Below are 23,716 nucleotides of genomic sequence, written 5' to 3'. Positions count from 1 at the left end.
TTCCCAAAGTGTCACCTCCCAAATCCTCCCTGCACAGCTTCCCAAATCTCCCTGCCCTATTTCCCTGCCAATGCTGCTCCCTGCACCCCACAGAAAATTCCCCTGAGGAATTCCCAGTCCTGCAGGGAGGGAAGCAAAGGGTGCCTTGTCCAGATGACTCCAGCAAAATTCCTGGCAGCTTTAACCTCGTGCTAAACAGCTTTTGGCCAGTGTGTAAACAGACTTTGGGTTTTATAAACATGGGATCCAGGCTTGGGGTGGGAAAAGAGCTGGAGCTGTCCCAGAGGGAGGATGGATCACTTCCTGCAGCCCCAGGCAGTTTGGGGTTTGCCCAGGGTTGAGGGTTTGAGTTGGGCTGGGAATGTTTTGTGTGGAAAACCTTGGGAGAGAGAAGGGGAGAACAACGGGGTTTGGGAAAAGATGAGGCTGGAGAAGTGCTTCTGGTGGATTGGAATAAAAAAGCATCTCAAGGAAGAAGAATCATGGGATTAGGAGGGAGAGGATGCAGCAGGAGAGAATCCAAATGGACTTTGGAGCATCCAAAATTCAGAAAGAAAAGATGAATTATGCAGGTGAGCCACAACCCAAAAATTTAGACCTAAAATGGAGGAAAATACAAAAGCAGTGCTGAGAAATATTCATCTACCTCCCCTCTCCCCTTTGTGGCATTGCTCAGCATCTCAGGGCTACTCAGGACACAAAAATATCCCAGAACTGGAAGCAGCACGTTCTGAAATGCACTCCCTGCAGCTCAGTTTCAAGGAATTTAAAGTACCAACAACCAGCACTCATCAAAATTGGCATTAAAAGCTCAGTGACCACCCAGCCATGGCTTTGCCTTTGCAGAGGCTCCAAACCCTTTTCAGAGCAGCATTTTAGGGTCTCTCTCATCACCACAATGAGGATTTCACAGCTTTCCCACACCCAGAGCCTTTTCCCAGCTGGGAACCCTCCCTGGCACAACCAGACTCTCTGGGATTATTTTGTTTTGCCAGCACAAATGAACCCAAAGCCTCCAAAAGGTTCAGCAAAGAGAAGAGAAAGCTCATCAAGCAGCAGATGGTGACAGTCCTGAGCAAGCCAGAGGCCTCTTCCCTGCTTGGCCTTAGCCTTAATCTAGATAAAAGCCCTCTCTTCTGCAGCTGAGAGCTTATTTTGCTCAGTAAGAAGATGAGGGTGTTAAAACATGCAGAGCAGGGGGAGTGTTGCTATTTTGAGACAGGGATGAGGCTTCTCAAGACCCAACTGGTTCATTTATTGCCCTGGATATTCCCAATTTCTGCCTCCTTCTCACCTGGGGTAACCCATGGCCCCTTGGGAAAGAAGAGCCAGCACTCCTCAAAGTTATTTCTGTTGGTTGTGAACACCCAAAATAATTTTGCTAAGGTGTGTTTTCCTTTCTTTTCCTTTCCTTTCCTTTCCCTTTCCTTTCCTTTCCCTTTCCTTTCCTTCCCTTCCCTTCCCTTCCCCCTTTCCCCTTTCCCCTTTCCCCTTTCCCCTTTCCCCTTTCCTTTCCTTCCTCCATCCAGAGACAGAAGATTCCTGGTTTAAATGATCTTTTCTGGCTTTGCTGAGAAGGTTCTTCACTGCTGTGGCTTTGGAAGCAAATAAATCACTTTGTCTTCCCTTTACATCTTTTTACAAATAAACTTTTTTTTTTTCTTTTTTTACAAATAGTTTTGGGGTGTTTGGTCTTTGCAAATAAAACAAATAAATCACTTTGCAGCCTCAGAAATGCCCCCTGCCCCTTGCAGGCACGATGCAGATCCCAGCACTCCCACATGGGATGGATTAATGAGTCACCCTCTGCTTCCAGCACCTCTGCGAGCCCAAGAAATGAAACTGAGCCCCTTTAACGCGTTCTTGGCATCTCCCAGGAGCTTCAACCACACAAATCCCAGCCCTTCCACGTGCCACGAGGAACAGCAACCCCTCCCAAGAGCAGGGAGAGTCTGGGATGAGGAGCTGGCTGGACAGGGAGCGTTTCCCGTTTCCAGGAATGCCGAAGGTCGCAGCTTTCCTGGCAGCTCTGCAGCAGCTGAAACGCCCCAGGCTGGAAGGGGCTGACTGTGGGGAAATGAGCAGAAAGAGGCTCAGAGCAGCAGGGAGGGAGGATTCCCAAAAACCTCTTGGCAGCGAGGTCACATCTGGATTTGCAATCGATGGCAAAATTGCCAGCGAGGCTGGGAGGAGAAGAGAAGGAGGAGAGGAGAAGGAGGAGGAAGGAGAAAGAAGGAGGAGGAAAGAAGGAGAAAGGAATGGAAGGAAGGAATGGAAGGAATGGAAGGAAGGAAGGAAGGAAGGAAGGAAGGAAGGAAGGAAGGAAGGAAGGAAGGAAGGAAGGAAGGAAGGAGAGAGAAGGAGAAAGGAAGGAGGAGGAGGAAGGTTGGAGAAAGAAGGAAGGAGAAAGAGGAGGCATCATTTCTCAAAGGCCCAGAGGAAGCAGCCCCAGCACAGAAATCTCTCCAGCAGGAACTCGCTGCCTCTCCTGGGCTGTCCCAGCCAGCTCTGGAAGCTCTGAGTTCCCAACAGCAACATCTGCAAGCTGCTCTCAGGAAAATCCAGCCAAAACAGCAGAGATGTGCTGTCCTCAAGAGCCACAAACTTCTGACCCCACTGAGGTCACACTGTGGAGAGCACTCAGAGCATCACACACCTACTGCCCAAAGCAGGGTATAAACCACAAAATGAGAGATTCAGCCTGGCCAGGAATGTTGGTTTCAGTGAGTTTTTGATCTCAAACCCTGATCCTGTTCCAAGGCAGCAGCTCACCCCCTCAGCAAGGCCTCACCCAGCCTGTGCCCATCCCTGTCAGCCCCTAAAGGGGACTGGAGCTCGGATCTGGTGATGGAAATATTCCCAGATCTGCAGAGCTCCAGCAGGGCTCGGGAGAGCTCAGGGAGGTGCCGGGCAGGGAGCAGCCCCTCGGGGCCTGGGTTTCGTTTTGGGGCAGCCCTGAAGCTGAGCTCCAATTTCTCTCCATGCCACAAACGACCCGAGGCAGCAGCAGCAGCAGCAGAGCATCCACCCCAGGCTGTGACACTGACATTGATGCACCCTCAGCCCTCGGGTGCTCCACAGATCTGCCCCATCCCGGCTCTCAGCCGTGGGGAATTGCTTCCCAAAGGATCCTGCACCCTCAGCCATGGGGAATTATTTCCCCAAGGATCCTGCCCAGATCCTGGCCCTCAGCCATGGGGAATTGCTCCCCAAAGGATCCTGCCTGTGTCAGGGCAGCCATCCCAAGGGCTCAGCGACCCCAGGCACACCAAGCCTGTCCTGAGCCCCAGCAATCCCTGGCTGGGTTCTGGTCAGGAAATGGTGAATTCTTGCTGCCAGCAGGGATCTGAGCCATCACCGTGGAACCAGCACCTTTCCACCCCAACATCGCTGCTGATATTAATTCCGAATTAAGGCAGACCCTGTGCTTGGCAGCCAGAACTAGCATCAGACCTGTGGGCTGAGCTGAGCTTCATGGTTATCACAACAGAGAAAAACAAATCCTCAGGAATTCCTGCTTTAATCGATGGCAGGAAAAGTTTTGTCTGATTGCTTTGACCTTTGTACTCACCGGGCTGGGCTTCCAAGGGGAAGATCCACAAACGCAATTTAGGGTTTATTCCTTAGGAGTTTCCTGCTCTTCCTTTTCCCTACGTGGAAGCAAAACCTGGGGAAACAACCTCACTCCCAAACTTCCCTCAGGCAGCTGCAGGTGTGGAATATTTATAATTAAGAGCTCATCCGTGACCTGAGATGCTGCTCGGGGCTTACACCAGAGTGCCAGGGCTGGATTTGTTGTTTATTGGGAATACAGGTGGGGATGAAAGGACAAGGAATTTTGTCAGGGAGGTGTTTTGTTCTCTTGCTGTGTTTGGAGGCTGTCGGGGCACGATGGGGAGCGGGATGCGGGAGGAGCAGCACGGCCGCACTCCTGAGGGGAGCCGGGAGTGCCTCTCCCCCTGGGACATCTCCAGGAAAATTCCCAGTTTTCACTGCCACACCTGCCCTCGGTGCACAAATCCCGGGCTCTGCCAAACCCAGACCCCACCCGGAGCGAGAGACCCCTGGGGAACATCGGGGCTCGAAAACGCTGCGGGCCCGGGATTCTCCATTTTCCATCCCCTCAGAAAGGAACCGCTCGGGAAAGGACGGGCTGGTGCCGCCACCCAGCGGCGTCCGGCGGGGACACCGGGACGGGGACACACGGACAGGGACACCCGATTACGGACCCCCTCCGGACCCTTTGTCCTCCAGGATCTCCTTCTATCCCCTCCATTCTCAGAGATTCCCCTCAGGAATCCCTCAGGAATCCCCGCTCCGAGATCCCTCTCTATACCCTCCATTCTCAGGGATTCCCCTCAGGGATCCCCTTCAGGAATCCCTGCTTCGAGCTCTCCCTCTATTATCCCCTCCATTCTCAGGGATCCCCCTCAGGGATTCCCCTCAGGAATCGCCCAGGAATTCCCGCTCGGAGATCCCTCTCCATCCCCTCCATTCTCAGGGATCCCCCTCAGGAATCGCCCTCCGAGATCCTCCTCCATCTCCTCCATTCTCAGGGATCCCCCTCAGGGATTCCCCTCAGGAATCCCTCAGGAATTCCCGCTTGCAGACCCTTCTCTATCCCCTCCATTCTCAGGGATCCCCCTCAGGAATCCCCCTCCGAGATCCCCCTCCATCCCCTCCATCCTCAGCGCTCCCCGCTCAGGGTTCTCCTTCCAGCCTCTCCATTCTCCTCAGGAATCCCTCAGGAATCCCCACTCCGAGATCCTCCTCCATCGCCTCCATTGCCTCCATCCTCAGGATTCCCCCTCCAGCCCCCCGAGTCCCCTCAGGACACAGCTCCCCCTTCCCTTCCCCACTGACATTCCTCATTTTGCCTCAGTTTACCTCACCCTACAAATCCTTTCCCTGCAGGAATTCCAGGCTTCTCCCCCTGACCCAGATCCATGTTTGGTTTCTTATTTCCAGGGACGTTCAGGTCACTTGCATTGCCTGGGATCTCACGGAGGGTTTCCTTTTGGAAATGTGCATTTTAAAGCTGTTTTCCCCCATTCCAAGCTTTAAGAAACACAACCAGGCTTTCAGGAGAGTGAGGCTCAAATTTAGGGGCACATCCATTGCTCTGAGCCCCACAGCAAGCCCCTACCCCCCAAAATTCCCTTTTTTAACCATTTGTGCCTTCTAGGTGACAATTTTGTTCATACAGAATCCAAGGACACGCCTGTTTTTCAGCCCCTCACCTGAGCTGAGCTGCTCCAGGGCTCTCATCCTTTCCCCACTAACAAAACAACTCCAAGGTGTGATTATCCCATGACCACAGGGAATATTTTACCACCTTCCTCACTATAAAACCCCTTCTTGCTGGAATATTATCTTTCAAAAGACAAATGACACGGAAATGTGACATTTTTTTTCACAAACATTTTAAAAAGCTGCTCTCTGCCTTGCCTTACTCTTTCTGTCACTACAGCTTGAATCTTATTGCTATTTATTCCATGGAGGTGCCCAAATTTTGTTGCAAGGAGCTAAAAATAAGGCAGCCCAGGGAAATCTATGCTTAGATCCCAACAGTTGTGTAAAGAAACTTCTTCAGGAGGTAAATAAAGGAATATTGGTTGTGCCAGGAAGCCTTGCAGAGCAGGGCAGAGCTGGGGTGATCCAGTTTTTAGCTGTCAGTAAAAGTCACAGCAGAGCTGTAAAAATCTTTAAAAAGCAGAAACACAAACCAAGGTGTCCCAGCAGCCCAGGAAAAGGCAGAGCAGGGACAGGGACAGCTCAGCCGTGGGCTGCAAGGACACACAAACCCTCCTTTTGGTCTCTGAGCTGTTCCCAGCCAGGGCTCACAGACACCTCAAGGTCAGGCCTCAGACTGCACCCAGAAATTTGGCAAAAGCTGAGAGGAAGGAGCCACAATGGATCCTTTGTGTGAGTGCAGCTCCTGAGCATCTCCCAGCACAGGGAAGGCTCAGGAATCCAAATTTTGGTGACAGCAGACAAACAAGTCCCAGGAGTTAAAGAGAAACAGGGGCTGCTACCTTCAGATTGATTTTCTCCCTGCCAGGCAATTCATCTCCAGCAAGGTTTTGATGAGTGCTGGGGGGAAAAAGAGAATTTACAACCCAAATTCAATTTCATTTTGCTGCAGATTTTTCCCTGATTTCCTCCTGTGCTCCACGTAATTTTGGTTGATTTATGAAAGCTCTGCAGCCATCAGGCTGTGGAAATAAAGACAGCAAGGATAAACTTCATAGTTTTTATTCTGCAAAGCAATATGCACATCTTACAAACACAAAAATTAATCTAGGAGAGAAATGTCATTTCCAAATCAGCTATTAACCATCATGCAACAAGACAAGTGAAATGTAAGAACAAAACAAAACAAAAAACAAAAAACAGCCATCTGGAACCCTACAATCACCTGCAGAGGGTTGAAACCAAGGCTCAGATTTTCTATGTAATGCCAAAGAAAATGCAAAAAAAAAAAAAAAAAAAAGAAACAAAACAAAAAAAGAAAATGGCAGCTTTCTAAGAACAAGAAAACACGTACAAATAGAATCAAAACTGATTCAAGTCATAGTTAAAAAGAAAAAAGAAAACAAAAAAAGGAAAGATCAATATGATCTGAACTTTAATATTAAAGTTTTAACTCTTCTGTTTGGCTGCATTTAACTTTGTACATCACCTGGGAACAATCCAATATTCCTCAGCATTCCAGCACTTGGCCTGCTGGGACACCCTGCACCTCCCTGCTGCAGTACAGGGGGGAAAAAGGATGAACTAAGGCCAAAAATCCAAAACTCTCCAACCTTTGCCCTTCTGCATCTGTGGGTGACAATCTTTAATATTCCTGGGGGTGCAGAAAGTGGGGGAGAAGTTGCCAAGGAGGTTCCTTTCATTCCCAAATGGTTCCCCCAAGAGCCCAAATTCCAGCTGGGATGTTTGGAGCTGCAATTTGTTGAAGGAGAAAGGATTTGCTTTGCTTTCCTGGAGAAATCAGGGGATTTTGGGTATTTCCAGGATTCCTCTCTCCCAATCCATCTCCTATTCCTGCCTTTGGGGCCCAGATCCAGCCACCCTCAGAGGCAGCTCTTGGAGTGAGGATTAATTTGTGGGATTTAGGAACAGCTCAGGAGGAGCTCTTGGCCTGTCTCACCCCCAGGGAAGCAGCAGCAGCCCACAGCAGCATCAGGAAAAAAATGGGAGCTTCATTTTATCCCTAAACTTCAAACCAGGCCATCTCTAAAGCTTTGCCTTAACATTCCCTGGAGGAAAACATGTCAGGTAATCCCAATTTAGGGAAACTGAAACTGTGGGAGGAAACAAAACTGTGACTGCTCAAACACCCTGAACACTCGTGAACTTACTGAAGTCCCAACACACACAGACCAGGAGAGGTGTCTGGAGGGAATAAACTGGGAATTTTCTGCCAGCATCACTGAGACTATGAGATTCTCACTTGGCTTTTTTCTTCTGAGGAGTTTGGAGCAAAAGGAGGAGGGAAAAAAAAGCCTGTGGGAAGGAATGAAGGAGTGAATGAAGGAATGAATGAAAGCTGGGAGAAAATAAAAAGTCAGTTAAGGCAACCAGTGAGATTTAAAAGCAGGGGTGGAAGTGGCTGCAGGAAGAGCCTGAGCCCTGAAATTCAGGAGGCTGCTCAAGGAACCAGGGAGAAAAAGCAGCAAAAGGCAGAATGGAGAAGGGAGAAATGCACAGAATCAAATCTCTGAGTGAAGGATGGACACAGAGAACAGAAGGGGTTTCACTGGGTGGTTTCTTTGACCTTCCTCACAAGAGCCCCACTTTTGTGGCCATTTCCCCCATTCATTAATTTGCAGAAAATGGCAAATTAATGAATTGAATGGGCCAGAGCTCAGCAGTGCCAGTGGCAGCTGCCCCTCAGAGCTGCAGGCACAGTCACACAGTGAAGCTCTGGAACAAACTCTGGGATCTCTTTTTCCTTTCACTCTTTGCACTTGCCCAAGGCTGTGCAGAGCCCCACCAGGCTGCTAACACAATACATCTTTTTATTAAGTTTCACTTTCTAGAAAGAAAAGAAAGAAAAGGGAAAAAAAATAAAAAAGCTTACAGACAGCTGCTCTGCAGCAGAGACACACAATCCTGGCTGGAGGGCTGGGGATGGGAGGCCAAGTGGAAAAGTTTTCCAGATAGTCTCTGTGCTGACTGGTTCTCTGGCATTCAGCAAGCCAAATGAAATACCAAAAAAACAAACCAAAAAAACAAACCAAAACAACAACAAAAAAAATCAAACAGTTCTTTTCAGTAAGTAACAGTTTTAAATGGGACTTCACTTCTTATTTTTTTTACTATGAATAAAAGCACAAGTTTGTCCTAAATACAGCACTATTAAAATGTGAATATGTATTTTTTTTTTCTTCCAAAAGAGAAAAAAAAGTAATCTAAAACGTTGATATCTTTTCTTGCAAGCAAGGAGCAAATGGAATAAAGTATTAGGCCACACAAACACACATTGAATTCATGTTGTAGATTGGTGGCTTTGGAAATGCAGGATTATATCAAAGGTGCATACTTGGTTCAAACACACTGTACAGATTGGGCAAAAAACCAAACATCTCTTGGTTGGTTTGAGACACTTGCAAAGGCATCTTCACCTGCCCAGGTGCAGCTAGACAAAAATCTGCCTCTGTGGAGCCTTTTCACTGCAGTTATCTACACCAGCATGGGGCTGTCCCAGGGCAGGGCCAGGGGACAAGCACATCTGCTCAGAATTACTCTGGATATTCTGCTTTTATAAATATGTACAAATCAATTACAGGCACTTTGAAATGTCTTTGGTTGGAATAAACCAACATTGCAAGGTAATGGATTCACAGAGTGTTAAGACCCAGGCTGGGTTCAGCAGGCAATGGTTTCGGTCGTTCTCAGGAGGAGGAGGAGGAGGAGGAGGAGGAAGGGTTTTTATGCTTCTGACAAAGCAACCTGGAAGAAAAACAAAGGAAGAGAAAATATTTAATTAAAGGCAAATTCTTAATCCTGTAACAGTGATATGATTTATCTCTGTGAGCTGGCAGAGCTGTCCTTGACTTTTCAAAGAAAGCTTGGAAAGTCTGACTTGGAAAGGAAATCAAAGGGAGTCTGAAGGCATTTTGTACTTTGCAAAAATCAATAGAATAAAAGTCCCAAACCACCAAAAACAAAACCCCACAAAAAACACCCCAAACCAGCTCAAACTACAAAATATCATTAAGACCAAAAGGTATCAACAGTGACTTCCTACTTCTCAATTAAAAATATTCATATTTAATCCTTCAGGCAAACTGCAGATCCCCAAGGTAACACTGAACAATGATTCTTTCACCAGCTTTGTTACTGTTTTTAACTTAATTCTGATTAACAACCAATGACTCTTTCAACAGCTTTGTTTTTAACTTAATTCTGATGAACAACCCTTAGAATTATGTATCATGTTTTACTCAGGGTTTTCAGTCTGTTGTGGTAGAAGATAATGAATAAATGAAGATTTAATGGCACCTACTCATTGCTTCACACTAAACAGTTCAAGCAACACCACAATTATGGCAGAAGAGTCACAGCCCAGCACTTCCTGAGCTGCAATAATCCATTTCTGCAGGACAGAAATCTCATTTTGAGGATCTCTAAAGCCCTTGTGTGGATTTTATAACCCCTACCTGCACTGTCCACAATGAAAGGAATTAAATCCCCATCTCCAGAGACAAGAAAAACCAGTCTGTCCTCTGCCCAACAGGAGCTTTTCTCTGCTTCCTTATCAGAGCCAGGATTTTGTTAGCACACACTCACCTTTTCAGGGCAGAATTCTGTGTTGCTTTGCCTCAGTTTGCTTGGTCTGCCTTTAATGACTGCATAGCAGAACATTGTGATCACCATCACAAAGAGGAAGTAACTGGTGTGCATGAGGTGCAGGTTTATTAGAGAGCGATCATCCTGCACACAAAAAAGCAAATTAAAACCATTCACTGGCTTAGCATTGGATATTAAAGCAATAATTACCAAATCAACCCAGAAATTACTTCATTAATCAACTTTCTCCCCTTTACACAGCAATGGAAGTGATTCCTAATTGTGGCACAAAATGTTTTTATGATAAAGATCTGTGTTAAGGGTATTTTTCCAAATATTGGCAGAGGCTTTTGTGAAATGATTTCAAATTATAAATGGTGGTTATTAAGAGCTGTGAGGCACATGGATGAAGATCACCAAATCCATTAGGGTGGAGCATTCTCAGCCCTCACACCACACAATAAACCAGCAGCAAAAATGGCAATTTTAGGAACCATATTCAATGAAACCATACAATAAACCAACAGCAAAAATGACAATTTTAGGAACCATATTCAATGAAACCATACAATAAACCAGCAGCAAAAATGACAATTTTAGGAACCATAGCCAATGAAACCACACAATAAACCAACAGCAAAAATGACAATTTTAGGAACCATACCAAATGAAACCACACAATAAACCAGCAGCAAAAATGGCAATTTTAGGAACCATACCCAATGAAACCAGAGCTAAGCATTTACTGAAAACACCAGAGGAACAGCCCAGCACTTACATCTGGAACTATGACAGTTAGTTTGGGGTTTAAAGCATGGTAGACTTTGCCAATTGCTCCCTTGTAACACCAGAAGGGGTTGTAATCCTGGGCATATTTTGTGTTCGAGTCCCTGGCCGTGGTGAAGATCTTGTACCACAGAGTGGCATTGCTGTAGGTTTCAGGAACACAATGTGGTGGCTGACTGCAAGAAAACAGAAATAATCAGCACCCTGAAATGTGTTTTCCATGTTCAACCAGGACAACTTTGCTTCTCAAAACATGGTTTTAGTTTGGGCCTTCCAAAGCAACAACAAAACCCCAAAGTTTAGGTTAAAAACCCCCAAAAGCCACATGATTGCTATGGTAAAATCAGAATTTAACTGCATGTTGTTGCACTGAGCCAACATCCCACAGCTTAATTGGAAAAACACTGGTTTTCCTAAGGCTTCCCCAGAGAAGACAAAGGAAGATATTTCGGTGAAGGCAAAGCAGCCATTGCCTTGTGCTGATCTCTCAGCAGAGAACAGGGTGAGAACCTCAGTGTCAAATCCCATCTCTGAAACTCAATTATGGGGTAAATCCCTTAAATTTCCACCGATTCTCTTGCTCCCAGTGAAGTTTAAAAGGGAGGCACGGGCCAAAAAATCACAAAGACAGCAGAGGCTTTGTGACAAACGCTTTACCACGGGGGAAGGAGTGCAAGGATGGAATTTCCATGATCAACAGGAATTTCCAGGAGGAGCTAAGAGCTCAGAGGAACGGGTGGGGCAGGAAGCAGCCCCTGGGGAGAGCTGCACTCACACTGTGACTGGGAACACGTTGCTGGCTGCTGTCACAGTCATGCAGGTGCTGAACACCACCTGCTCGCAGTGGCCGTGCAGGACACACTCGTCAGAGTTCCAGGCTGCTGGCAGGGTGAAGGTGATGTTTATCTCCTCGTGGGATTCTCTGCCTGTGAGAAAGACACAAGGAAAGCTGGGATTTGGGTCACAAAAGTATCTGAGCAACAATTGCTGGGAGAAGGAGAACACACAGATGATGAAGGCAGGAAGCATCACCCTTTGGAGTCAGCCCGGATCTTTGCAGGCAACAAAGAGAGCAAAGAGAAAAGTTAAACCCAAAACAAAGCAGAAAATCCCCCAGCTGCTGCTCTTTCTAATCTCTCCCACCTCTCCCAGCCTCATCAGGCTGCTTTCAGAAATTAAAAACTCTTTCTAAGTGAATTCATGCATGTTCACAGACCTTCATTAGAAAAGAATTTTCTCCTCCTAAGAAATTTGTTCCACATCTGTTTTTTCTGATGCTCACTTTTCAAACTGGAGATATTTTGTGTAGAGAAAAAGGTGCCAGGAGATACTGAACTGCACATTGAGTCCTGTATGGTAACTCCACGTGGAGAAATTCAGACTGGAAACAAATCCAGGCTGCTGCAAATGGAACTTGCATTTGGTAGCTCTCAAAGCAGCAACAAAATAACAACAGAAACCCAGTAATGCACATTTGCAGCTACTGGCAATGTCTCTCCACAGGTTCAAGACCTTCAACGTTATTATAAAATGCAGTTCTGGCTGAAAGCTAAAACACAGTGAGGTTCTATTATCAATTCCTATTAATTCTCTATGAACTCCTATCAAAACTTTCTGGCAGGCAGCCAGAGAGCAGATTGGTCTCTGCACACCACAGAAGCCATAATCATCTTATCTGCTGCTGTTTGTGATATTAAAGCTGATTCACTTATGCATTTTAGATAAACTAGAATTTTTCAGGCAACATAATACTCTCTAGTGCATCTATGCCACATTTAAAATGTCAGTTGAGGACTTGATGGATCAAGACAAAACTGAAGAGAGTCACTGTTTGGAATTTTGCTGGCTTAAAAATGACCTTCCATTGTCATTAGGTTTAATCATTTCAAACTGCCAAGCCTGATCTTGGCACGCCTGCAGGTTCTTTTCCATTCTGAATGCAGGGAAAAGTTCCTCTAACAAACAAGAGCTCCATACACGAATAAACTCACAATAAATCTGGGAGCACATCTGTGTTCTGTGCAAAAGAGTTATCTCACCCATAGTAAGCTGGTAAATTTTTATTTGATGATATAAGGATTAAAATAATCACTATATAATAAAATAAATAATATCATTAAAATAATATCATTATTTTAAATAAAATAATGATATTATGATAGTTTGGAAATAATAAAATCATATCATTATTTGGAATCATAGGATGGTTTGGGTCAGAGGGGACCCTAAAAACAATCTTGTTCCACCCCTGCCATGGGCAGGGACACTTTCCACCAGCCCAGGTTGCTCCAAGCCCTGCCCAACCTGACCTTGGACACTCCCAGGGATGGGGCAGCCACACTTCTGAGTACTCATCACCCTCACAATAAAGAATTTCTTCCTAATATTTAATCTAAACCTCTTTAGTTCCAGTGTGAAGCCAATCCCCCCATGAAAGGTTAGGAAAAAACCTCTAAAAGCCAACTGCAACCTGAATTGTTGAAGGTCCAGCCTTGCCTACCTGAAAGTCCAATCTGGTGCCCAAAAATGGTGGAGCTGAGGTGTGTGACATTGCGAGAGTATCCCCCAAAAGGTCTCAGAGGGTCCAGGGTCAGCGTGATGGTGACAGAGATGTTGATGGGACCAGAGTCCTCCAGGGTCTGTGGGGACTGTGTGGAGGACCTGGCCTGCCCGCTGGTCACGGTGCTCTCTGGGGTTGTGGTGTCGTTCAGCAGGTGCTTCAAGGTTTCATTCTCAGATATACAGAAGTCCAAATCATTAAACCTCAGCAGGAAAGTGTTCCAGTCCTTAAAGCAAAAGGGGAGATTTTAAGGCCATGAAGGAGCTCCTGCCTCGCCCGGTTCCAGGCCATTGAACAAAAATCACACGGCTCAGAGAGCAGCACAAACAGCAGCAGGGCTGCCTCAACTACAGCAAAGCTGTTTGCACAGGTCAGATGGGTTCAGCCCCAGCTCCCTCCCCTGAGCTGGAAAGGAAACTCAGTCTGTTCACAGAATTCACAGAATCACCAGCTTGGATGAGACCTTCAAGGAGTCCAACCCAGCCCCAGCACCTCAGCCAAACCCTGGCACCCAGTGCCACATCCAGGCTTTGTTAAACACCCCCAGGGTGTTTAAACATCCCCACCACCTCCCTGGGCAGCCAATCCAGAACTTTATCACTCATTCTGTAAAGAAGTTTTCCTAATATTCAGCCTATATTTCCCTTGGTGCAGCCTGAGTCTGTGTGCTCTGGTTCTGTCAGTGCTGCCTGGAGAAAGAGCCCAGCCCCAGCTGAGCACAGGCACCTTTCAGGGAGTTATAAAGGGACAAGGTCACCCCTGAGTCTCCTTTTCTCCAGGCTGAGCACCCCCAGCTCCCTCAGTGGTTCCTCACAGGGTTTGTGCTCCCAGCCCCTCACCACACTCAGGGATGAGCACTTTCTGCCCAAGTTCAGGACAGTGCTGAGGGAAGAAGTTCCCCAAACCAGCTAAATAAACAAACTGAATAACACCTAAATAACAAACTGAAAGGTTCCTAGCCACAGCAGGGAAGATCCATGACAAATGATTTGGCCTCATCCTTGATATAAAACAACCAACAAACACCCATCCCAACAGCCCTTCTGAAAATAACATGGAGACAATCCCCCACACAACTCTGTACTATCTGAGAGGGGAAAAAGCCTAACTTTTGGCATGTTTTCCAAATGAGCATCATCTTTGCACATACCTCTGTCATTTCTGGGGATTTGATCTCCTTGATCTTGAAGAAGTAGCCCAGAGTGAGGAAGGCGATGGCCATGGCGCTCACGCTGATCATAAAGACCACGAGCGGAGGGCGGCTGCTGATGTAAACCTTCAGGTTCTCCAACAGGTTTATGTAGAACATTATTCTGATTGTTCACCTGAGGGGAAGGAATGTTCCAACAGAGTCACTGCACTGTGTGTTACAGCTGGGGGGGGGGTGGATCACACAGGAGAGAAATGGGATTGTACACAGAATTGAGATTAAATTCCATGGCTGATTCTGATCACTGCTGTATTCCATGAAATCAGAACAGGCTCCACATCACCTTCCCACGGCCTCAAAGTGCCAGCTGGGAACAGCTTTTAAACAATGAGGGCTTCCAGCACAGCCCAGCATCACTGATCAGTAATACAGCCAGTTCTTGCCTTTGCCCAGGCAGGTATCACTGCTACATCTGAATGCCAGCAATGTCTGAATGCACCAAGGCACAAACCAAACTCTGCACATCTTTGAAAACTGAGGCTGGAGCTTGAGGATCCCTCTTTACCCCACCCCAAATGCCTCTATTTTCAAACTCTGCACATCCTTTGAAAACTGAGGTTGAAACCTTAAGGATCCCTCTTTACCCCAGCCCAAATGCTTTCATTTTCAAAGCAGGATCTGAAAAGCAGCCCTACATTATTTCAGGCTTTTGCATCAAGAATCCTATGGGCAAAAACACCCAAAAAAACTGCATTAAGGTGGAGGATGGAGCACTCCTGGTCTTTATTTAATTCTTGCAGGATCTAGAATTTTTGTTCTGTCTGTAAGCATAAGCAGGACTTTACACACTGATAAAATGTCCCAAGTCATTAATTTTTGCCCCAAATATAATATTTTGTCTGATTCCCCTCCTGAATTTTTATCTGCAGAGCAGAAAGACCTAAATTCCTGGATCAGCTTCCCCATCTCCACAGGCAGGGAAATGCAAAGAGCCAGGAGTTAAAGGGCAGCCTTGTGGCATCTCCTTCAGAAGCTCTGCAAGGAGGAACTCCAAGCCCACCTTTATCTTTGTTCTACCTAAAACCCTGGCTGAAAAGGCTTTTAACCCCAACTAAACCTGCTCCTAGCAATGTGCTGCTATCTCCACAATTCTGAGGGAAAGGCAAAGACAATTCTGTACTGCAAGGGTTAAACTGGAACATCCACAGAGATCTGATAACACTGAATTAAGAAATGCTCCTGCATTTTGGGGTGATTCCCACTGGCTCCTATTTCCAATCCAGGTGTAGCAGGGCTGAAAAGTGGCAGCTGAGAGGATGAGAGAGGCACAGGGCAAGGCAGGGAGGGATCTGTGATCTATTGATTTAAGAGAAAACAAAAGAAGGGTAAAGAACAAGCCTGAAGACAAAGCCCTTTTCAGAGCCCACAGAGTACAATGATCCCAACTTCCTTGTGTATACTCAGGGTTTTACTGGCAGGAATGCTTCAGCAGTTCCTGTTAGCAGAAGAAATATTGACAGAACCTGCACAAGTGTCCCAGAGAGGGGAAAATCCAGCTCAGGGAGAGGAGACAGAGGTGCAGTGTCAACAACACAACCCTGGGCTGTGCCTGCTGAGTCCCCAACTCGCTGTCCTGCCTGAAACCTGCTGGGACAGAGCTCAAGATCTCACCCTGGCTTTATTATTTTGCACCATCCACCCTGCAAAGCCCAGGAGGTTTTCCTCAGTGAGGAGCAGGTGCTGCGAACACCTCTACAAAACCAGGGTGAACAGCAGGGAAAGGAGAGGGGTGAGAGGGGAAGAAAAGGTGATGAGGAATGTTGCCCTTACCAGAACCTTGTCCCAGAGCAGCTGTGGCACGGGCAGGGCAGGTAGAAAAGGTGATGAGGAATGTTGCCCTTAGCAGAACCTTGTCCCAGAGCAGCTGTGGCACAGGCAGGGCAGGTAGAAAAGGTGATGAGGAATGTTGCCCTTAGCAGAACCTTGTCCCAGAGCAGCTGTGGCACGGGCAGGGCAGGTGGCAGAGGGAGCAGGGACAGGGAAGGGGAGCTGGGCTGGCAGGGATGGTGCTGGGAGCGATCCGCCCTCCTGCACCTCCTGCCTGTCTTGTCCTGGCAGCAAATTCCTTCAAAGAGCCACTGTTAAACACCCCAAATGCTCCATCCAGAGGCAAAATCCCAAATACTCCTCCTGGAAACGTGGGGCACACATGGGGAGATGGAAGGAGGTCAAAACCTAGCCCAAAAGCAGAGTTGTAGGCAGTGTCCCCTCCTGAATTTCCTTGAGGAAATAACTCAGCTGCAGAGTTTAATCAGGGCTCTGTCACCCACAGTACACCCAGGGCTGGGATTCCTTTTTTAAAGGGGTTTCCATCAGCTCTATCAGAATTTGTTTGCCACAGGGTCTAAAACCAGCCATAAAAAAAACAACCTAAAACAGGGATGTGCTGAAAATCCTACACAGGGAAATATCCAGGCTAATATTTTTATGTAAGAGATCACCAGCTTTTAAGTGCCAGTTGTTTAATATGCTGCCATAACTCAGTGGCTTTGAAAGCAATTAGAAAATGCCATAAGCTGCAATTTCTGAGGAGTAATGTGCCTTTGGAGCATTTGGGAGGGAAAAGGGAACAACTGTGGATTTCAGTGCTGGAGCTGACATGAAAACAGCAGTGGGGGAAAGCACGAGGGTGAATGTTGCCATGCTGCTGCCTGAAGAATTACTGATTTTTTAATCAAAGTACTTAAATGACTTTGATTGTCACGGAATTTGTGATGCAGATCAGTGCTTCACATCAAAGTGTCTGTGGATTTTCAGGGTTCCTCAAACTCCTCTCTGTGAGAATCACAATGCATCACAACTCTTCTGCCAGCTCTAGTAACTAACTTCCTCCTCTGTGTAAATGAATAACTTCAAGAATGTAATTTAAACTTTTATTTCTTGTTCATAGAGTTAAAAAAATAAAAAAAAACTAAACCAAAACAAAACAAAACAATGCTTTTACCTCCTGGCAGGTCAGGCATGCAAGATCAGATTTCACTTTTTAGCCAAATAAATAATTTAGTGAGTGGCTCTAATGACTGCTGCTGCCTCTCTGCACTCCAGCAAAGCCTTTTAATACTTGGTGCAATAAAAATCTCCCCAGTCAGACTAAACAAGGAGCTCAAGAATGAAAACTGCCAGGCTGGAACATTGGCCAGCAGCTCCAGGGTAATTGCTGGGCACGAGGGATGTTCAGCAGGAGTTACAGCTCACCAGCAAAGCCTGGAGATGTTGAGCTCTTAAATCAGCATCCACAAACCCAGGCAGGGAAAAAGATTAAAATGGTAAAAGGGGGGAAATACAACAGTTTAATCAGAGTGCCAGAGAAACACAGAATTAAAAATATTCTATATTTTGGGGAGATTTCCTCCAAAACAGCTCCTGACAGCAATCTCAAAGGAGCAACATTGTGAATTCCTCTTTATTTGTGGGTGAAAGAGTGTGGAAAAGGAAGCTGCTGAAAGAGACTGATGAGTTTTTCAAGGCTAAATTGCAAACAAGGAAAATCTTCAAGTCTGTTGCAAAGACCAAAAAGTCAATGCACAATGAGTCACAGCTGAAATATTGAATTCCCATTTGGAGGTTTAATATCAAAGGAGCTGAATTCCTAAGAACAATAAAAACCCCATATGCTGCACTAAAGCAGGTACTGAAAGCAAAACTGCACTTACCAACATGAAAAACCCAAAACCAAATATGAATTTTAAAGAGATCAAAGAGGTTTGACATTTTTGTCAATAATGTCATCCACCTCCCTGCCACTAGAAAGCTTAAAATGATGGAATTTCCTCACAGGTATTTCCCCTTCTTGTTGTGAGGGCAAGGTGATCACTCTAGAGGAGGGGTTTAAATGGGAAATCACCACTGAAATATCCTAAGGAGGAAAATTGGGTGAAGGAGAAGGGCAGGAGGCAGCAGTGCCTGTCCCAGCATCTCACAAGTTTTTCAATTTTCAGGATCTCATTGCATAGAGCAGTGTTTAAAGAGCTGTGCAGCTCAAAAATATAAATAAATTGTATTTTCAAAGGTGCCCCACTCCCAGGAGGGGTAAGGAAATGGGTCAGCTCAGGGTGAACCAGTTTATGTTGTGTGCCAAAGGAATATTTACAAATACAAACCAAACAGACCGTGGCAAAGCAGCCACAAATAAACGCAAACAAAGCAGTGTTCACCTCAAACACCTTTAACAACAATAAACAGGTACCAAAATCAGCTTTCATTTGGATTTCTTTTCTTCAAATTTGATGTCTACGAGTGAAAACAAAGCAAAATGAAAATCAGAATTGTGTGAGCTGATGGGGCTGTGGCACCAATGGCAGTGACAGGATCTGGACAGGCTGGGGAGGTGGCTCTGGGACAACCTGATGAGGCTCAAGACCAAGTGTAAGGAAAATAATTCAGCATCCTGAATCTGAGGGAAATAGAGGTGTTAGGATCTACAGCAGCTCCAGATCATCTTTTTAGGACTGGGATGAAATTGCACAGCCCAAAACCTTCCCCAGCAGCATCAGGGCAGGCAGGAGGGAGGAATTTAACCTGGAGGAATCCCCCAGGGCACAGCAGCTCCTCCTGCATGAACAAAATAACCCAAACAACTCCTAGGAAATGGCAGCAGTTTCTCCTCAGCACACAGGGAGGGAGGGAGGGAAGCAATCAGGGCATGTGGAGGAGGAAACTTCACAAAAACATCACCTTGGGTCCTTGAATGCAACCCAACATAACCCCAGCATCAGCAGCTGTGCACGAACACATCTGCTCCACTGGGAGATAAGGGGAATTGGCTCCAGTTTCTTATCAGTTTGCTGAGCTATTTTATCCACAAATATGTTTACTGAGAAAAAAACTTCACATTTTTTCCAAAAAACTCCAATTTTCCTGCAGGCTGGAAGCTGAAAGTGGCAGGGAATGGCTTTGGAATGCTCTGCACAGGGCAGGGGGAGAACAGCACCTGGAAATGTGGACAAGGACGTTCCTCCCTCCTGATAAAGGATCAGGATGAAGAATATGAACAAAAACCAGGGGGTTGCATGAATAGAAAGAAGCAAATGCTTCATATTTGCATGAAATGTTTCTTTTCACCTCTCAAAACACTTTTCAAAGATTAATTAATCATCTCAGCATCTCCAAGAGGGGCACCAACAGCAAACACTTCAGGTCTGCCCACGAAACAAAGCCAAGGAAGGGAAGTAATTTGGAAAATTTTCAAGATCAAATTGAGACTGAATTTCAAACACCCAAATTTCTGACTTCAACTCTCTATAAGGCAGAAAACTTGAAAAAAAAAATGATGTAAAAAATAAAAAGGAAAACAAACATTACTCAATCTGTGTGTGACAGCCCTTCCCAACAGACTCGTGTTGTTCACAAAGTCTGGCGGGTTCACCACAAGCACCTGAACTTTGTGCCAGCTGATGCTCTGGGGACAGCAAAGTTCATTTCCATTTCCCACTGGAACCAAAATTCGTGCAGAAACAGACAAATCCAAACAAGTTCCAAGTATTTTTTGTATGTTCTCAGTTCTTAAAATGATGAATGAGAAAAGGCAAGGAAAGTTACAAGTCAGGAAGCAGCAACAGAGTGAGGAAGCTTTTTTCCCCCGGTTCAATGAACTCTGAATTCTGACTTTTGTTAGAAATGAAAAACATAATTTAAAACATACCCAGCTGTAAAATCAAAATGAACTCAACCTCTGGTTGAAAATCAGACATTTTGGTGCCAAACTTGAAGCAGGCACCTCTGTCTGCCAAGAGCCTGTGCCATGGGAATGGATCCACTTCCAGCTAAAAGAGCTCATGGGCATCTTTAAACCTTCCAGCTTGTCCAAGTCATGACTTCCAACGTGAGTTACCACAACCCAAATCACCCAGACTGCAATAAAACACACAATTATAGATGAAGGACTTTGAATTGGTATTAAAAATGCTACTCTGGTTACTGGTGCTCAGCATGAGAACCTGGCAGAGGAAAGGAAAAATGAAATTATTCCATTTTACAGGACCTTTAAAGATCCATGAGAAATCAAAAAATACAGGATGGCTTTAATGAAGAAGTGTGAAAATTCTCAGGAACTGCTCAATAATCACAAACTGGTTGAGTGACCAGTTCAAGGTTAATTGTTGACTTCATTAAAGCTGCTCATTAAGGAATGTGGGACCCAATTCAGCAGTGAAAGTGCAGAGAAATGCCAGGAAAAGGCTCTTCAGGCTGTAATGAGAACTGTGAGGAGACAGGGATGCAGACAGATACACAGCCTGAATCACAAGCAGAAAAATGACTGACAAGCTGAGGAAATGGCAGCTTTGGGGAATGGCAAATTCAGAGTTTGCGTGTGGAAAGAAAGGAGAAAAGCAGCAAAACAGCCAGTGGCCACTGATGGAAACAGAAACAGCAGCAAAACCAAGTGAAACGAGGGAGCTGGGACACAGCTGAGATATCAAAGCTGTGGCTGGAATATTCTCATGTCTGTGCTTCACCCCCAGTGCCCAGAGCAAACAGGATCTCAGCCTGCCCAGCCCCAGCTGGGGGAGTTCTCTCCATTTTACAGATTAACAGACCCCAAATGCCAGCACACACAGAGATTTCATCCAAAACAAAGCCTGGGAGTTCTGAGCCCTGGGAACCTGCTTTATTCACAGGTCAGGACAGTTTTAGAAAGAAAATTAATTCCCACCCAGCCATGCTTTGGGTAAGGGGAGGTTTGGGAAAAGCAAAACAATTCCGACACCAGCCAAGTTTCATTAATAGTTGAGGGCTAGCCTGATAAAACAGCTTCATTTCCACAAAGCCTGTGCTGTTATTTAACAAAAATCAGATTATCCCAGCTGCCAGACCTGCAGATCAGCTCAGGGGTGCTGCAGGAGGGGTCTGGCTGTGCCAGGCTCTGTCCCTCTGTCCCCAGCTCACAAAGGACACCCGGCTCTGTCTGTCCCTGAGCACAGGGACTATTCTGTTCTCTCAGGTGACCTCTCAAGCTCTTGTCTTTCAAGCGGAAAAGAAGAAGAATCACATTCCAGCAGAGCCACTCCTCAAATCAGGGCAGGTAACAAAGCCACCGGGGTTTAATCCAGCCCGGTGGGCCGGGCTCGGGGAGCGATCTGCGGCCACAACTGAGGATTATTTGTGCTGGGGCCGCCTCAGGAGCTGTCCCGGGGCTGAGCACACCGGCTGGGAGCAGCTGCAGCCGCCGGGATGCTCCGGGCAGGGCAGGGAAGGGCAGGGAAGGGAAGGGCAGCACTCCCCGTGAAACCCGAGCCGCTGGTCCCGCCCTGGGGCACTGCGATTCATCGGGAGCCTTTCCTGTAACTCAGCCCTCGGAATAAAACGCAATAATCGTTTCCCACAACAGCCAGACCCGGTTTTTTTGTCTCCACCACAGCGGCCAAACTTCGGGGAAGTTCAGCGAGGATGGGGAGAGCAGAGCAAACCCTAATTACTGAATCCTCATCTGCCCTCCAGGCAAATTCACCCCGATAATTCCACCTCCAGAGCTAATCCTGGAAATAAATTTCCCCCAAAGACAAAGCCTTAAAATGCAAACAAAGGGAAAATGGGGGAAAATAAAATCCCAGCTGTGCTGGAATGGGTTTTTCTCCCAGGGTAATTGGGATGTAACGGCGGGGATGGAGCAGCCATGTTCCAGGCATGATGCACCAGGAATTTTATTATTAAAACCATCAGGAGATCAAAAGTCAAGTTAAACCCTCCCAAAAAAAGTGAAAGAGCATGAAATATAGGTGTACAGAAAACCGGGGAAAACATCCCAAAACAACCACACAAAAAGCCCCACTGTTGAGACGCTATTTTGAAGCACAACTATTTTTAGTGCTACAGAAATTATTCTTTTTCACCGTTGTTTTTTTTTTTTTTTTTTTCCTGCTACGACGCCACGCACACAAACTTCAAGCTGACGACCTTTCCCAACATAATTATTACATGGAAATAACAAAACTAAACCGAGGCACAGCCCCCCAGCAGAGCCAAGCCGGGGCGCGGGGGCAGCGCGGCCCGAGGCTCCCCGCGGGCTCTCCCGGTACCGGAGCGGCCTCACCCGGCCCCATCCCCCGGCTCCATCCCCCGGCAGGCCGGGCCCAGAGCCGCCCCCGTCCGCTCCTTACCGGCGTCCGCGGCGGGGCTCAGGCCCCCGGGCCGGGCGGGGCTCAGAGGCGGCGGCGCTGCCGTGCGGGCGGGCTCTGCACCATGGTCCTGCCCTGCCGGGGCTGCGGGCACGGGCGGACGGGCGGCGGGAGAGGCCGCTCCCCGGGCAGGGCAGCCCCGGGCCGGACACACGGACAGGCCCCGGCACCGGGCCCCGCCTCCGCCGCCGCTTCCGGGCCGCAGCCCTGACCCCTCACCCGCCGACGGTGGCGCGGGGGGGGACAAGATTGAGGCGGTGCCGGCAGCGCGGGAGGGGCCGGGAACGGAAACGGGAATAGAACCGGGAACGGAACCGGCAATGGAACTGGGAATGGAACCGGCAATGGAATTGGGAATGGAAGCGGGAATAGAAGCGGGAACAGGCCCGGGAACAGCATCGGGAACGGCTCCGGGCCCTCACGGCGCGCTCGCCTCGGCCCCGCGCTCCCCGCTCCAGCCTCCCTCACGATGTTTCCGCCTTCCCCCTCCCGTTTTCCTCTAAAAATTATCCCCAAACATCTTTATTTTTAATATTTCCTAACATAAATACCTATACTGATACCTATTCCAATACCTAAAAGTGGTCCGGGGTAAATCCTTAAAGCAAATAAAAATTATCGTGATAAATAAGAATAATACCATTGTTTTATATTACACTATTATAATTATTAATAATATATAATATTAATAATGTAATATTAATTATTAACAATGTAATACGAATTATTAATAATTAGTATTATTAATGGTAATACTATGGCGATATTTCCACGAGGATAATGTGGGCTCTGGTTGAGCTGTTTACTGTCCCTGACAGCTGGGCAAGCTGGGAGAAAACCTTCCCTAAATATTCTGCATTCAAATAAATTAATTATTAAAAATAAATTAGTAATTTTGCTTTAAAATATCTGGGTGAAAAATATTCCCTAAAATTGCTTTGGGAATGTAAAACTTCAGCAGTCCCATGAGGGTCTGAAAGGTCAGAAACTCCAAAATGACAGCACTGAATTAATAAGTGATAATCATAATTTATGATCCAGCATTTCCTGTAAAATATCTTCTTACCAAAGGAAATAAATGCAGGAGTTCCCATGCAAAGAAATATTTTACAATAAAAGATCCAACCTGAAGAGCTGCAGAGTCTTTATTTTCAGTGATAATGAGCTAACAGCAGGAAAAATAAAGAAAATTTCTGACACTGTGACTGAGGGCACAGCACAGCACCTGTATTTTAAATCACTTTAAGG

General features: G+C 46.6%; 1 protein-coding gene across 1 annotated transcript; it reads right to left on the bottom strand.

The window, feature by feature from the left end:
• Positions 1-6,239: 6,239 nt before the first annotated feature.
• On the bottom strand, positions 6,240-22,523 carry TMEM248 (transmembrane protein 248). Its single transcript, XM_058037510.1, has 7 exons — positions 22,451-22,523; positions 14,295-14,469; positions 13,085-13,370; positions 11,360-11,510; positions 10,577-10,760; positions 9,799-9,942; positions 6,240-8,958 (listed from the first exon to the last, which is right to left on the bottom strand). The coding sequence occupies exons 2-7, from the start codon at positions 14,451-14,453 to the stop codon at positions 8,938-8,940; spliced, it is 945 nt and encodes a 314-aa protein (XP_057893493.1). The 5' UTR covers positions 14,454-14,469; positions 22,451-22,523; the 3' UTR covers positions 6,240-8,937.
• Positions 22,524-23,716: the final 1,193 nt, after the last annotated feature.

Source organism: Melospiza georgiana, chromosome 19, assembly GCF_028018845.1.
Source record: "Melospiza georgiana isolate bMelGeo1 chromosome 19, bMelGeo1.pri, whole genome shotgun sequence".
Lineage (NCBI taxonomy): Eukaryota > Metazoa > Chordata > Aves > Passeriformes > Passerellidae > Melospiza > Melospiza georgiana.
This window is presented reverse-complemented; position numbering and strand designations above follow the sequence as displayed.

Excerpts from the sequence above, each read along its gene's own strand:
- TMEM248 (XM_058037510.1), bottom strand. The coding sequence starts at position 14,453 with ATGTTCTACATAAACCTGTTGGAGAACCTGAAGGTTTACATCAGCAGC. Across the intron at positions 13,371-14,294 it reads AATCCCCAGAAATGACAGAG|GACTGGAACACTTTCCTGCT; the intron begins GTATGTGCAAAG and ends TTTTGCTTTAAG. Across the intron at positions 8,959-9,798 it reads CAGAATTCTGCCCTGAAAAG|GTTGCTTTGTCAGAAGCATA; the intron begins GTGAGTGTGTGC and ends TTTTTCTTCCAG.